This window comes from Camponotus floridanus, unplaced genomic scaffold (genome assembly GCF_003227725.1).
Source record: "Camponotus floridanus strain SB8 unplaced genomic scaffold, Cflo_v7.5 scaffold19, whole genome shotgun sequence".
NCBI lineage: Eukaryota > Metazoa > Arthropoda > Insecta > Hymenoptera > Formicidae > Camponotus > Camponotus floridanus.
The window spans coordinates 515,755-532,687 of record NW_020229314.1 but is presented as its reverse complement, the minus strand read 5'-3'; the positions used below and the strand labels follow the sequence as shown (position 1 = coordinate 532,687).

The 16,933-nt window shown below is 35.1% G+C and overlaps 1 protein-coding gene across 2 annotated transcripts in view; it reads left to right on the top strand.

Annotated features, from left to right (window-relative positions):
• The window catches only part of LOC105256106 (protein kinase C, brain isozyme), a 55,780-nt gene that overhangs the window by 27,178 nt on the left and 11,669 nt on the right, over positions 1-16,933 (top strand). Inside the window, exons 2-4 of one of the 2 annotated variants that reach the window (XM_011265773.3) lie at positions 193-224; positions 319-401; positions 12,196-12,304. In XM_011265773.3, the coding sequence (XP_011264075.1) occupies positions 193-224; positions 319-401; positions 12,196-12,304 (224 nt within the window). Of the gene's footprint in view, positions 1-192; positions 225-318; positions 402-6,158; positions 6,271-12,195; positions 12,305-16,933 lie in introns of both variants that reach the window. The other variant, XM_011265772.3, reaches the window with a different exon arrangement.

Here is a 16,933-nt window from a genome sequence, read left to right as displayed (position 1 = left end):
AAAAAATTAGGGATAAGGAATAATTATTCCTTTTTTCATTGGGTTATATTTGATATACCTACAAGATTCTTATATATTTTCATTTCATAAATATAGATTAGCAATATTACAACAAGATTTCTGTGACACGAGATTGATTCTTTCGCTTACCCAAGATATCCGCTGATGAATTTATCTCATTTGTTGTTACAGGGGCTTCGGAAAACAGGGATATCAGTGCCAAGGTAAGAAGGTCAAGCTGATCTCTCATCGGTTCTACTACTTGCCCAAGATGTCATCATGAGGAGGAACTTGGGGCACATTTTGCTTATGTTTCAGTATGTAGTTTCGTCGTTCACAAGCGATGTCACGAATACGTGACCTTCACGTGCCCTGGAGCTGACAAAGGAGCCGATTCGGATGTGAGTATCGATATTATATGTAATGCCAATGTGCCTTCTTTCAATCCTTTTCCTATCACATCCTCCTTAGTGCGCAGACTATTTTGCTTTTCCTCTTTTTTGTCCTCAGCCAAGGATTCTCACTTGGAAGCTTTCGAGGAGAATAAAGTTTCGCGAGATAGATCTCGTAAATTGAGATCACGCACGAAACGTTTGCTATAAAAACTCAGTCTTACGCTTGATTGTATTTGATGAAGGTGCGCCATAAAATTTAATAATGATAAGTAACTTGTTAAATATGCTAGAATTTTTCTTATACATGTAAGAAAGAGCTTTCGCTTTATAAGTCTCATAATTTTCATACTTAATATTTTTACATGCATTAAAATAGAAAATTGAATAAAATAGAACATTCGAACAGACAGAATTTCAATTCTTTAACAATATAAATTGAATTTTTTTATCTACATTTCTTCTATCTTTTTAAGTGTTTTTTTTTCAATTTTCTGGTATTAATTTACGATCTTCTGAGATACAATGCTAATTCATCTCGTACACAAAAGATGCTTTAATCAAGATGTATGCTACGTTTCTGCATTAACAAACGTTCCGAAGCTGGGTCAGAAGTATAACAAAAGTCTCTTTATAGCAGAAATAGGTCACTCTCTGAGAGTGGCTTGAGGGCTGGTCAAGCTAGCCAGAAAAGTCAAATAACTGTTTGACACGTCAGCTATTAAAGTCTCATGCCTCGGGTAGGCACGTAGCTCATTATCGTGGTTTTTTGATCCACGAAAAGTCGAGGATGTTTCGTAAACAAGAAGAAACATCCATCCCTCAATATATCATATATTAATGTCATTTTAATAAAAAGATGTATCTAAAGCTCGCTGGTGGACTGTGATAGATGATGATGTAAAATGTATTCCTCCGTAAGATATTGCACGTTGAAATTTTTCGAAAACGAAAAAAGCTATTTCTTAATACTTTTGTAAAATCCATTACGCGTTAAATCAAGTCGTTTATCATCGTTTTCGAATGCCACGAGGATTTCAACTCAAGAGATTATTTAATTATCTCTGCCGTAATTTGTAATTGTCATTAATAAAAACACTAATTCTCTTCGCGCGAGATTTAATATAAAACTTTTTATGACAAAGTTATAAAAAGTATAAAGATATAATAAATTATAATTATAGATTATATAATTTTTGGCGAAAACATACAGAAATTATAAATTATTAAAAGAAAGCTAAACATTTTTCTTACAAATATATTCTTTTTGTTTCTTCAGTTTTCATTTATTCTTTTTAAATTTCGATAACTGTAGGCAAGATCTTGTAACGAAAAAAAAATTATTAATTGAGAGAAAAACAGGTCGGAATGGTGAAATGTTTGAGTTCTACATTTATGAAGCAACATTGTGCTATATTTGATTGACAGTAACAAAGTACGAAAAAGTGATTGACAGAGACACGCGACAGAGGAATTTTCATTACACGAATTTTGGCCCCAAAAGACAGTTAAGTTCCTGAATGTGGGAGAATGAAATAAATACGTGACAGCGGTTTCACAAGCGTGGCGCTCAGCTGAGCGTGCGCTAATTGGCTGCTGCACGGACGCCGCTAAACGCTTGTGAGACATCGTCCACTGTCCCATCGTCGCGCAAGGTGCTAAAGGGTTGGGGAAGCTGCGACGGCACGTATAATCAATATCGAGGTCATTTTCGAAGGCTGCGATAAATCGCGCGCCGTCACCTTGTAAATGGATAATAATAACGCATACGTAGTGCGCGTTAGTAATTCGTTCGGTCAATCTGCTCGTGAGAGAAGATAGCCTCTACTTAGCCCGACAGAAGCGGATTAATTAGGTCATAAAATCACCAAGAGTGCCTCTTGGCAATTACGGCTTTGCGTCTTTACATCATCATTTACAAGAACACCGGAGAACTTTGTTCCATTATAAACTGTAGCATTCTTATCTAAAGATATTAACGGGAATGAGGAGAGATTAATAGAGCTGTAAAATTACGAAGAGAAAGAGTGACCCCTCCTCGGAATTATGATGATATATTTGACAAGTTACTTAAAAATATATTGGATAAATTACCTTGTTACGAAGTCCAATTTATCTCTTTTAGACTTAAGAATTTCAAAGATAAAGAAAATTAATAAAGAAAATTCAACACTTTAATGAAAGATTTTTTGCTCATATAAATAAATAAATATTTTCTCTCTTATAACACTTGATTCATTTCCAGCACGTTTAAATAAAGTCCCTAACGTTTTTTTAATGAAAGAAAAATTAGTTTGTTAATAAATTGCTATTTTTGTCGAAATTATGTGTCACCTCTTGGTTTCTTCATCATCGAAATACGAAGGGGAAGATTTCTCATAAGGAGAAAGCAGTGAGATTTATTACGACACCCACCGGATAACTCGGTGCTGGTGTATCCTTTTTATCTCTTGGCTGACGGTACTCGCGTTAAAGGAGCAACGAGATCGGAAGGTTGAGAGATAAGAGGATAATGAAACAAGAGGATGCTTGGCTGGGGTAAAAAAGAGGGAATGGGGAGTACATCTGTACCTGGGGGCTAAGAGCTGTACGTTCTTTTATCACATTTGTCTCGCACAACGCTCACCGCCGATCGGCCTAAAGCCACCGTCCTTTCGCTTCGTTTAATCACGCTTGTAACCACGTCCGCGCGAAATTCGTTCACCGAAACGATTGGTCGATCAAATACATTGGGGTATTATTTGCTCGGGAAAGGCAAAGCGTTTCCGGCCCGAAGCAATTTCCACGTAGAAACAAAGTCACATCCTTTATGTATTCATCGATTTGAGAAGCCAATAAAATTACGATCAAATATATCTTTTCTTACACCAATAAATAACGAATACTTTAATATGTGATAGATCGTATTCTCTCAATTAGAATTGGAAATTTGACATTTTGACATTATCCTAACAATTTCAAAATATTACTTTAAAAAATAAAAAATGTTAATGTTAGAGAGAAGACAAACTGTTTATTAAGGGTCCGAAGTCAATGATTCCAAGCTGTTGCATTTCACGCTGAAGAAACGCGCGAATTTTTTAAACAAGATGCCAAAGGAAAGACTTCGACATTCGAGCCGTGAACGCTTTCCGCTTTGGAAAAAAATTTTACTTATCTCGAGGAATTTTCGATGAATTAATCGAGAGTCCCCGCTGTTTTCCTTTGATCCTGGACGCTGATTCCTCGTCCCACCTTCCCTCTGTGCTTCTGCGCTTCAAAGGTAATCCTTTCCGCGCCTATTGATCCGCGCGAATATCGGCGATCGTGGATTTCCCCGTAAAGCACATATAATGGCTTTTCATTGTTGGACGCGGACTGCGACAAAAAAGAAAAAAATGCACACGAGCGGGTACAGATAGCTTTTTTTCTTCTTTATTCTTCTGGCACGCATTTAACGAAGGCGAAATATAAAATCTGTATCATGCGTTCTTGTATTATGCGTTAAGCTTAAGTTTCAAATTTGAATATCATTGGCGCAACAACATTTCGCGATATTATTTTATGAATATCCGGTGATGCACGCATTTGAACTTTCCAAAATCAAACTTTTATTTAACGGAGAGATTTGATTTTTTCAGAAGTTGTTGTTATGTGACTATATGGAGTCCAATAATTAATTAATATGGAGATCGATAATTTGGATGAAGCAAACAAATTGGTGTTCTTATCGTTCAGTCATTGTCCGATAGGAGTTTGGAAAATTCGAAGGGAAGCATTTTTCTGTTTATAAACTTTAGCAAATATATTATTTTTGCATTATGATAATAAAGAAAATATATTAAAGTATATTAAAATTGCACAAAAATGATGATATATTTATTAAGCGGCTGTTTCATTTCGAAATTCACATCTAATTTATTTCTTTTTTTGTTTTTTATTTTCCTTAGAGGAAGAAGCAATTAGAAACAAACGATTCTGTGACCGTGTTCTAATTTCATATAACTAAGCGAGAGGCTATATTTCTCCGCTATAAAACGATTACGGTACAAGTACCATAACTATATCGTTGTTAACGATGATTGTTTACTGCTTCTCGGTCTTCAGTGACTAAGAACGACGATGTTGCTTCCGTTTGTAAGTCGCCGAACCAGCCGTGTAATTACAAGGTGATTACGCTACAATAATAAGCTACCGAGGATCGGATTAATCGAGTTTCGCACCAGCCGAACTTGTCGCTTCCGAGGTGACAGGAAAGCTTAATGCACGTTGTACGGACTCGCAGCAACCACCAAACCCTAGGCCGCGAAACTTCCTAGGAGCTTGTTTCGGTTTTCGCTCGAGCGGAAAGGAGCAGCAGCGGAAGCAGCTGCTACTGTCAGTGGTTTCGGAAAGTTGCCGGAACATTGGCCAAGCTGCTGTTTGATCCTGTTTCGGATGAGATTCGCCGATGCGATTTCCCAGTTTGAAGAATATTCAGTCTTTAAATTCCATTCTCGAGCACAACATTCAAGTTTTGTATAATAATAATAATTAATAGAGCATTAAAGAAACACATTTAATCATTAAATTTTAAAGAACTGGCGACGTTCAATATTTTCAAGATAATACATATATTATTTCACGGGAAGAACACATTATATCGGAAAATTTTCTTTCTATTGGTAAATTTTCAAACTTTAGGGGAGAATGATGGATATTTCGCAAAAGATTAAAGTTTTCGAGTTTAAAGGACGTTACTTTATCTTATGGAATTAAGTTACAACTTATTTCAATAAAGTTGAGTAAAGAAATTCTTGCGACTTTTAACCTTTCGATCCCAAAGGAAATTTCTTATTCTAATCGCATTAAGTATTCTCGTAATAAATATACGCTTGCGTAAGACAATGCTTAATTTTTATTCTTTTCTTGAAATATTTCATTTAATTTGATTGCTCTTTAAAAATTTTTAATTAATATATCCAGCATTATTATTAAATTTTTAATTTAGTACATCCAGTGTTGTTGATACATGTTTTCCAATACTTTTATCATCCTAAAAGCATAAACACTTGAATATACATTTGAATATACATTTTTTATTTCATCATCCTAAAAGTATAAACATTTAAATACATTTGAGATAGATATTTATTAATATATTGTAGTATTTGTGTGTCTATTATATATATTTTCAAGATTAAAAATTGAATGTCACACGTTTACAATTAAAATTTATCAAACAGGAAATAAATTATTTCTTCCTAACATTATTTTTATCAATATTGTTTATGAAATTATATATACATATTATTATATAAAAATTTATTTTGATGTAATCAGTTGCATAAGAATTTGAGAAATTTCTATTTACTTTTTAAACATCATATAATGTGTTTCGCTCATTAAAAGTCGAGAGAAGCACATCAAATTCAAGATAAATTCACAATAAAATAACTAAAGTAGAAGAAATCTTTCTGCTAAAAAACGTTTTGACCTCTTTAGACTCGCGGATAGAGATTAATCTTTCAGGCAGTTAGACTTGGCGTTATCCACTTTATCGGAAACGGCAGACTCGGCAAATCACCGATTTCGGAAATTTTTCATTCGCTACCATTTTACATTTTATTATGGTCAAATGTTGTTGCCCGAACAAATCGCGTTGTGCCTAACTCGACCGGGAAATCCAGCGATCTATGGCCGATCAATCCCTTACCAACCGTCTTACCCTTTTCCGAATCACCATCGTTCATCATCAGACCCGAGAGTCTGCGTGTGCGTGCACGGTGTAATGGTGTAATAACGCAGGACACGCGGACGAAGCACCATTTCAAGCAACACACCTACAACAGCCCCACCTTCTGTGACCACTGCGGTAGTCTTCTCTATGGTGTCATCCACCAGGGCATGAAGTGCCAAGGTATCATATGACGAGTGAAAAAGAAAAGTCGAGCGATACAATAACACAGCTCACTGTCAAGTAACACGCACTCTTATACGCGTTCATACGCGGGAAATACACTGAAATACACTGTATATACAGACACATGCTCGTACACGATGTACATACACTCGTTTTTTTTTTCTTTCTATTTTTTCTTGGCCCAGCGTGGTGTTGCTTTATCTTCGTATTGTATTCCTGTATATTGGGCTATCTCTCTCTCTCTCTCTCTCTCTCTCTCTCTCTCTCTCTCTCTCTCTCCTGTCTGTAAATAACACTCGTTGTAAATATTCTATAGCGCTAGACCTGTTCCACACCGTATTCTCGTTCGCCGTTATGGCGCGAAAATTGCAATTCCGATTAATCGCGTTAACAGGGATCGCGGATGAACGCGATAGTGGATGATCGTCTTCCTTATCCACGCGCGTTCTGACGTATCTGCTAATGCGATTAGCGGCGCTTTTAATTATATGCTATATCCCTCGGCGTGGATACGCACACCGATGTTGCACACTGCCGGCTGGCTTTTGTGCGCATTAACTCCGCGTCTCTCTTTCCGTCAGTTGGGACGCAATTCACACGTGGCTGCGTATGTGTGCGCGTGTGTGTTTTTGTGTGTATCACGTGTGGATAGTATTATTTTGCGTATAATGATGCACCGTCCTGCGACAAGAAAGGGCAAAGGGAGATGTAGAAGAGATATCTCGCAAACTATGAACACGAAGCTTTTGGCAAAAACAGAAATACACGAAAGAGCGAAAGATAGCCTGAAGAGAAATTTTCGAGTTTTGCGTTTTTCTATAATCTCATTCTTTCACTTTTTGCTCTTTCTTCTCCTTGTCCTCTGCAGAAGAAGGTACACTTTAACAATTTTACACAGCCCTTTTTTACACGTATCATTTTTTTCGTTGCCTCTCTCAGATCGTCTGTATAATATAAAAGAATTCTTTGCACTTTTAATATATTTTAGTTTAATATTCGGATTACTTACTCGAGACGATTGTGCTCGGTTCAAAAAGTTGGCGTTTCAAAAGAATGCCTTTTGTCGATAATTGGATGAACTCACCTTTGAGTATTTAGACCGGTAAAATCGACTGTTCTGGACGACACAGGAAAAAAGGGGGAAAAAAGAAAAAAAAAGAAAAAAGAAAAAAACGAGTTTGCTTTGACAATTAGTCCGCGAGCCGGTCTACATATCAAGAGCACATATGTAGCCGCTGATGTAACATCACTGAACATGAGTTATATTTTTTTCTTTGTCAAGTCCATTCCTATCCTCCCTCGCAACTTTAACGGAGCTACAAAAATAATTCTTGTACAATTACGGTACCAAAAATATATCCGACCAGTTTCTCTCTATCGACATTATGTCCCAATTAAATTTGCGTTTGTAAATAATATCTGTGCAATTGTTGTGTGATTTGTTCATGATCTGTGTGCGTGTGTGTATGTATGTGTGCGTATAATGTATATATGTTGGACGCGGAAAGTTTTATATATGCCTAAGAAGGAAAACAAGTAGAAATCAGATTTTACGAATAATTTACACATATTACATATATAACATTTTATATTAAAAAATATAATATTTTACAATATGTGTTTTATATTTATAAAAGATTAAGAAAATATTTCAAAACTATAATAATTATTTGTACTTTTGAATAATTATATAAATATTATCGAAAATATTTGATATATTTTGTAATTTTTATGAATTAAAAAGAATGTGATGCTTACTGTGTTTTTCTTAGGCGTGTATAGACTTTTGACATTGGATCTTTTTTACGATTATATATATCTTTTTCACTGTTATCACAAGTTTTCTGCCGTTGCACTCCAACCGCACAAAAGTCGTCCACTTTTTCGCTGTATTTGTTCGATGTGATTCTCGTTGTATTTTCTCGATGTGATTCTTCGATGTACTTCTACGAATCATTGACGTAATCTTCCGTTTTTGTCGTCTATCTCTTTCTCCTTTTTGTGTATGCGATTGTTCTAAAAGTCATTTCACGTGTGCAATTCACAATTTCTTACTTTTTGTTCACGTTCTTCAGAGATCTTTGTTTTCCTGCAGTTTACGACATTTTTGTGTACCTTTTTCTAATATATTCGTTTAAATTCAACTCAGTGAATCATCGATTTCTTTATCCGCGATTTATCGGCGCTTTAATTCCAAACTCGATCGTTTGTAACAAGAATTCGCAACGTACGCTCAGCTTCGTTTATCTCATTAAAAAGACAATCTACCATTCGCAAATTCAATTTATTACTCGTTTGTGAAAAATATCTCGCGATATTTTCCTCTCGTACTAACAATAATAGACATAATGGCACATTGACGTGCGCAAAACTTTTTAATTTTCATTTATTATTCATTTAAGAGCGAAAATCTATCGATAATCTTCCTATTTTACGGTTCTTTCATCCGAGAGATATAAAGAAGCGATGAGATAATTAAATACACGTGTAATATAAAGCAAAAATAGAATTTATGTAAAAGAGATCGTAAGAGGCAGTTATGGCGTATATTTCTAATTTTTTTCTCTATACAGATTATTTTACGCGATTTCCTTTTATATTCTTCGAATACGTTTATCATTTCTTCATCGTGTCGAGTAAAGACATCGCGTTCCGCTAATCATTTTGCGACGATCAATGGCACGCAAGCCGCAATTTCACACGCCATCGATGCAACGATAAAGGTGACATAGTTAACTTGGCCGTCAAGAGACGCGCGCGCTTAAAAGAGCGCGTTTCGCGATAGATGGTTCGATTAGATTCGATTGAGATTAGCATAAGCGTGAGGACGAATTTGCACGCTCGGTCGTTCAACCGTCGGTGTAATCATCCATTGCTTCCGTCGAAAAAAGATACGGAAAGGAAAGAAAACGGGTCGAAAATATAGATATTGGCACAGTTCCAATATGCATTGTACCGTTTAATTTCTTCATTTCTGGCTGGCTAGATTTCCAGATTCTTAGTAACGTTCCATATGTATTGTCGCTCTTATTGTCGTCCTCGAGAGAAAGGTGAGAACAATGGCTTTTCTGTAAGTCTCTCTTAAGGGCGCTCACGTCCCATATTTTTGCTCTCTTTCACTGGGATTTTGGAGATCGCTGAAAGTGCTCGCGTTCACGATTGGACTCTTGACAATCTTTCTGTCGCGAAAATTTCGACATTATACTCTCCGATCGCATTACCAATCAGAGAAACTTTCACATCGATCTGTTCAGATTTGTCTTGTAGTTGCATAAGGGATTCATATATCTAACATATTAAATATACTTGTATTTCTTTGCATAACTAATGTATTGTAAAGAATAAATGGACGCAGAACACACGCACATTTGTTGTATTTTTTATCAGATTTGCATAATAAATTATTTATAAATGATTATAAATATGAAAATAATGAATGTAAAAATAAGCACAAGAGTATGCGTGAAAATGAGATATTCGATAAAAATACTGTGCGCGTGAGAAAACTTTATTATTCGAGAAAATATCATTATTTTTCATATTATACAGATTGATATTATACACATTTTGTTTGCCAGATTTGGAAATGTATGATTCATGCAACTTTAACTTTACGCGGGTGAGGTCGATTAAAGAGCGCAAAGTTCCTAATGAAGTTAGAAAGCAGTTGTAGCGTGTACATTCGCTATTTACATCACACTCCCATTCATTCAATTCTGTGGTTTATAATTTTAAAACGCTATCATTCCCAACTGTCTCGTTATTTGATTAATTTTGTGGAAACATATGTATGCTCCATTCTATCAAGCAATTTATCGCATTATATAATGACAAAGATAATGTGAATTATATAAATTCCACCTTCTAGAGCTTCATGCTTTTATTTTTGAACCTTTATTTTTGATTTTGTTTAGGATTCGCGAGCAAAGGAAAAAAAAGGATGAAAGGTATAGTTATAGGGAAGGTACGCAGTTGCGTCTAGGTGTTCGCGTCAGATGCACTCGTAGAACCATGACAAAGGTCTAGTCTTTTACGGAAAATACTGATAAAGAGAGGCTGTCTTTGCAAAGACGACCTGACGCTTAAGATGTGAAGTGGAAGAGGGGAAAAGGAAAAGGGTCTAAAAGACTGGTCTGGAAATTAATTAGATGGTTGAGTTCGGAAGAAAAGCCTAGAGAGAAGGAAGCCTAGCGTTGCACAAGGATTCTTTGAACATCGCGAGAAAAGGAGAGACTCTCTGCTACCTAAGATGCCTTCGAACAGATGCTATTCAATTAAATCTTGTAGGTATTACTTTGAGGAATTTAGTTTGACAGCTTACAAGAATGTTTGTGTCTTCGATAGTATTTCTATTCTTCGTACCATTTCCGCTTTATAAGGGAAATTATAGAAAAACTCATTCGATGGTGGAATAAAAAAATAATAATTTACATTTGCTTTTTTGAAAAAAAAAAATAAGCAAAGTGTTATTTAATTTAAATTTATTTATTTAAGTTATCGATCGTTTTGTGAATAGTGGGTACTCTTCGAGAATCACAGAGAGTCATGTGTAAGTAATCTCATTCTCGATAAAAATTATTTTAAAAGTCGGAAGCTTTTCTCTCTCTTTCTTTCTTTTTATTCCTTTTTCTTCTCTTCTTCTTTTTAGTTTTGATATCGCGAGATGTAATAGAATCGTGAGTAATTGATCAAGATTTTATAGATTTTATCATCGACAGATATTCGCGCAGTTAGCAATGCATTTTTCCGCTGACGTTCTTTTGAGCACTTTGAGTGAAAGCCTTTCCTACGTCAGGTCTAAGAATAACGCCGCTATTGACCATACTCGACTCGATAATAACTGATGATACTCTGCCCACGTTCAAGTCTCGTGAAACGGATTTTTATAGTCTTTTATGCGAAGGAAAATATTCATAGTAACGACCGTAAATTTCCAATCGACCATCGTGTGCAATCTCGAACTGCAGCGCAACCTTTCAAGACTTTACAAGTGACATCTCGTTAGGAGATTTTTGTGTGCTATTGTGTGTTATTGTGCCGTTTTGAATTTCTCCACCTCGCTTACATTTGTCACGAACCCGTACTTTTCTTCGTGCATCGGAAAGGTGAATTGAAATCATTTGCATCCACAACATATTCGATTTAGAAAATAGAATTATTTTCAGTTATCTTGGGTGTTCCATTCTAATACATTCAAGAATATAACTGTAGAATATTCTCAGGGATTGTACCTGAAATTACTTTCAGTCTTTATTCATGAGAGATTGTCGTATCTATAACAATTACTTAATTGGAATTGCGAATTAATTAAAAGATCTATCCTCTACATCACAAAACACGGAAATTTATTTTACACCATTGCTAGGAGTCTGTTTAATTTCGCAAAAAGCGAAACTTCTCTCTTTCAGTTTGTCCAATTATAAACTTTGCAGATCTTAGCTCGACGAAAAAACCAAACAAAAATTATTTTATGTTTCTGGTTAAAAACTTTGCACAAAAACATATCTAGATGTAGGTCGTGTCGACATTTATATAGGTACTCACAACGAAACAGACTCTATAACAGGAGTTCAAATTGCACCTGTGCAATACACTCTCATCATCGACGACGTCTTATTGTGATCGTGTGCGCCACCTTATCCTTTACGTTCATCATCACGTGGTCCACGTGCACACACACATATATATATATATATATATTTTCTCTCTTGTTTCTTCTATCTCACTTCAGCTTTTGGGTTTAGTGCGGAAAGAAAATGAAAGAAATAAAGAAAAAGGGAGAAGGGCGACAGAACTTAATGCTTTTTCCTCTGGAACTGAATTCCCCTCCGATCTTTTCGGAATATCAATCGTCCGTCTCGATCATGCGAGATTAGATTGCAAATGAAGGACCGGGCTTTCCCGGGTCTTTCTTGTTCCCAGGCGAGCCAAAAGCACAAATGGGATGTGTTCACGTTCCTGACGCCGACCTTCTGCGACCACTGCGGCTCGATGCTTCACGGGCTCGCCCATCAGGGACTCAAGTGTTCAGGTAGAGTTCGAAAAGCTAACAATAAGTCGGGAAAGTTAAGCCTGCGTTGCGCGCGTCAACGACACGTCGCCAAAATTCATCAAACGATCTCAGATATCTCGACACATCAATCCTGACCTATCATTATCACCACCATCACCACCACCAATCACCTTCGTGGTTCCACAGGAATGCGTTTCCCATCTGGGTCGGCTGAATGCCTCTGTCCCGGTAGAGTGATCGATTTGACGGCCGATGTCAAAATTCTGGACATTCGATTTGATTACGGAATATTAGATAGGCTATTTTCTCACCGACGTAATATCAATATGATAATGAGCTCGATATAATGCGATAAAAAGTTAAAAAAATTATTTCTTAAGAAAAAGAAAGAAAATTCAGATTTTTATATACCGTAGTAATATAATAAAAAAATGTGAAAACAATATATGTTTACAAAAATATAAATTTTTAAAAATTTCTCAAAATTGTAAATTTCATTTTGAACTCCGGGATTGCAAGAAATAATTATTTTTATTCTTGAATTTTTTTTGTTAAACTGTATACAATTCATGAATATTATAAAGCAGTAAAGGCGGTTTTGTGTTACTGACAATGACTTTTCGCGATGGAAAAAAAACGATTATGTTACAGTTTCATTAAAACATTTTAATGGATGATATATGTATTATTACGAGAGCAAAGTGGGAAATAAACCGATAAAAAAGAATATCGAAAATCCATCGACAGTTCAAACAAGTAATTCGTTATACCGCTATTAATAGCTAACATATCGATATCGCGCTTCATCGTTGCGCTCGTTTCGCGCGCTTATTCGGAGACCCAGTTACAGGCTTTTCAGATTACGAGGCCGCGTGCACTCGTGAACAACAGGTATACAAAAGTGCTAGGCAATTTAAGTTCTTTATTCTTTTGTAGCTTTTATCTCACGGTGCATTAAATCGCCTTAAAGTTGCGGCTAATTTAGAGCACAGTTGAATGACAAAAAATAAAAAAATAATTTAAAAAAAATTGTTTATATTAAAAAGGATGTTTTTATTTCCAGTAACATTGAACTATCGGTTATTAGCGTAACATTTATTAAAGAGCCAAAACTTGACTTAATTATGCCACACTGTTAGCACAAATGTATGTGAAATTTTCATTTGTAATGTATTTAAATAGAGATAAATACACACACCAATTTTTATTATTTAAATAAATAAATAAATTTAAGTATTTTTTAATTTTAAGGCAATCACTCTTGAATTCACTTAAAATAGTGATGTGAGAATAAATTAAAACTTTTTAGAAACAGTTTTATTTTTTTTCCATTTTTGTCGAAATAACAATTTCTCGAAAGTAGTAAAGATTTTGAAAGTAGATTATTCATCGACATTTAACATATTTTCAAACAGTATCTGAATAACTACAAACTAACTAAATATCTTGTAAGAAGAAATTCATTATACATTTTTTTATTAGAAACGCGACAAATTTACTATGAAAACGTGTCAAGCGAACTGGTCAAATGTTAGCATCGGAATAGACAGAAATAGATGTCGGGCTGAACCCAGATGGGGCGGTATCGACCTTAGGAATAACAAATGTTCCATGGATTTTCTTCGTCGTTTGTGAAATCCCGGGAGAGCATCTCGGAAATGCACACATCAGGTGACTCGAAACTCCGTATCTCCAGTAGTCGCGCGCACATCTGTTTTGAGTAGACTCAGGATCGCGTATCCGAGAATATTTCACTTCGCCAGGCATTTTGTCCGAGTGGACGAACGCCTCGAAGCGTGGATTATACATGAGCTTACGAACCCGACAACTTCCGGTCACCGATTCCTGGGAGGAGTCAACGTAAAATTATGCAACACATCTTAGCGCTCTAAATTTGAAAAATTCGTCAAGAATCGTACGAGATCGTTAATTATTCGAACGTGCTCTCGATCAAAAATGTTATGAAAAACTTGCAAGATCTTAAAAAATGCATTCGAATGATTGCTTTCCATTTATTTCATTTTATTAAATTTTTCGCCAAACAAATATTGTGACAAAGTTGTGTATCAAGAAATTTTGTATATATATTTAGGAGCATAATTTTCTTTTCTGAGAGATTTTATGAAGCGAAGAGATTCCTCCCAGGATAATAACCATCGGTTATACACGATAGTGCCACTCGCGTCGTTTTTTATTTTCCTAATGTTTTCATTTTCGCGTTTACGATGGTTTTCGCGCTTTTATGATCATCGAAATGTCAAATAATTCCATGAAACGAATGCGATATTATTTAGTTGGGATCTCAAGACGATAATACTCGTATCGCCAAGTTTTCTTAGAAAAAGACATGTTTCTTTCACAATCGGTTGATTACATTTGCCGATGGATAGAGTCGCTACAACTATTATACAGAAATTGCGATCTTACGATTTTTTTGAAATAAAATGAATGAACGTTAAGGAAGCAAATTTATACGCGTAAATATCGCTATTATATCAATGGCAATTTGGCATAAAAGTGTAGACCCATGTTTTTGTAATAAATGGAAAACTCCATATGTGGATATACATATAAAGCGTAGTTTATTGGTTGATTTAATCACAGATATTTAATTATGGAATATGAGTGTGGAAGTCCAACGAATATTGTCAATTATTTTTATGTCATTAAATTTATTAACAGACACCATTCAAAGGACAAAAAAGCGCAAATGACTCTCATAATATTATAAAAAATATATAATGTATATACATATATATCATTTTGATAAAAATTATATATTTTTAATGCACGCGAAAATAAAATTATATCTTTTAATTGGTAAAAACGATGTATAACATTTTTTCATTAAACTGTTTAAAAACTCGAGAAATTATTCAGATTCCTCGCTCTTTATTAATAGGATTCGGTTAAAGCTCTTTGATTCTAATTTATGAAAAAATTCAATTTATTACTTTCATGAATATAAAATATTTTTACCTATATATAATTTTTAGTAAATATTTATAGTAATAAAATAGAGTAAATGTAAATAATAATTTTAAATGTATAATATTTTACATCCAGAAACGTTTTCAATTGACATTTTTTCAATCGCGGATATTGAAAGCAAATGCGATTTCGCCGAATTTAATTTTACCTGCTACGAATACACCAATTATCGCAAATAAGTACAGAGATTAATTCTGCTAATCCCTATAGCAGGAAAATGCGAGCTTATCAAAATTAAGCCACTTTCAATATCAATCGGAATAATAAAAGACAAATCGATTTAAATTCGAGAATGTCCCAGAAAAAAAGATACGAAATTCTATTACAATTTCCTCGTCGTATCATTCGCAAGAGATCTCACTTAATCCTTGATTCGAGTGTGGTTCACTTTTCGCGCTTCAATGTTCTCCGCGGGTTTTACACGGGCTTTAGATAGCGTAATTATCCTCCTGTTGCACCCAAAAGAAGCATTCCTCGTCTTCCTTGATACGAAGAGCCGCCACCCCACATTCGAAGCTAAATCTCACCATCGTCTCTTCTCTCGCGAGCTCCTTAGAAGAGTTTCTGAACGACGAGATGCGTAATTAGACATTAACCGACACAGAAAATCATGTACCGGGTATATTAACGTGGATATATCTCGTGGGTATATCTCGTGAAGGGTAGATTTTTGCAAAACGACAAGAGTGGCACGGATATGTATACCGAGTGTCTCGCTTGCTTTCTTACTAAATCGTCTTTAAATACGAAACCTCATCCGTACGATCGGTGAATTGCGAGAGAAACCAATCGACTGTATCAGTTCGTGATTTGAATCAACACGTGTATTATTCGAGATACACTTAATAACGCGCCCTGCAACGCTAATGCAGAATATTAATACGACTGGTCTTACGTAGGTATACTTTACTTTCGGCCTTGATACATTTTTAATTGTGTTATCAACTGTACTGTATTGTTGTTGCATCTATCCTCTCCTCGTTCTCTCTGTCGTATGGACGACCGTCTCGTACCCATGTTCGACGACAAAGCGCGCGAGCAGAAACGTATTTTAATATACCATTCTCCATTCTTCGCCTATTCACCCGCCGCTTATTCACACCGGCGTATTCTAACCCCGCGTCATATCTCGTCGAGTGTTGAACACCGATGCACTATCATACGCATCTCTACATCAGTGTATTATACATATGTATAGATTATACATGATGTACGATTTAACGCATCGTTATCCTTGTTTCAATGAGAAAATGTCACAATTATATGGTGTTGATTAATTTTACATATACAGGGTATTTCTTAATAAATGCGAAAAATTTTAGGAGATTATTCTTTGTCGAAAATTAAGGGGGATTTCTTATATAAACATTAAAAAGTTTTAATAAAAATTTGAATAGGGATTATAGTTCTAATAAAAAATTGAATTGCTAGTTTCATCCTTACAATACGGGATGCTGAAAAAAAAATATTAATAAATAACTTTTTTATTACTAGAAAATATTCACTTAATTTCATTGCTTTAACCTGTTCCAAATTTAAGAAAAAAATAAAAATCTAATTTTTACCTCCATTTTTGGAGGAGTAACTCCACAGGGGAGAAAAATGTAGGAGTATATGTTTATATGAAAAAGTCCCCTTAATTTTCGACAAAGAATC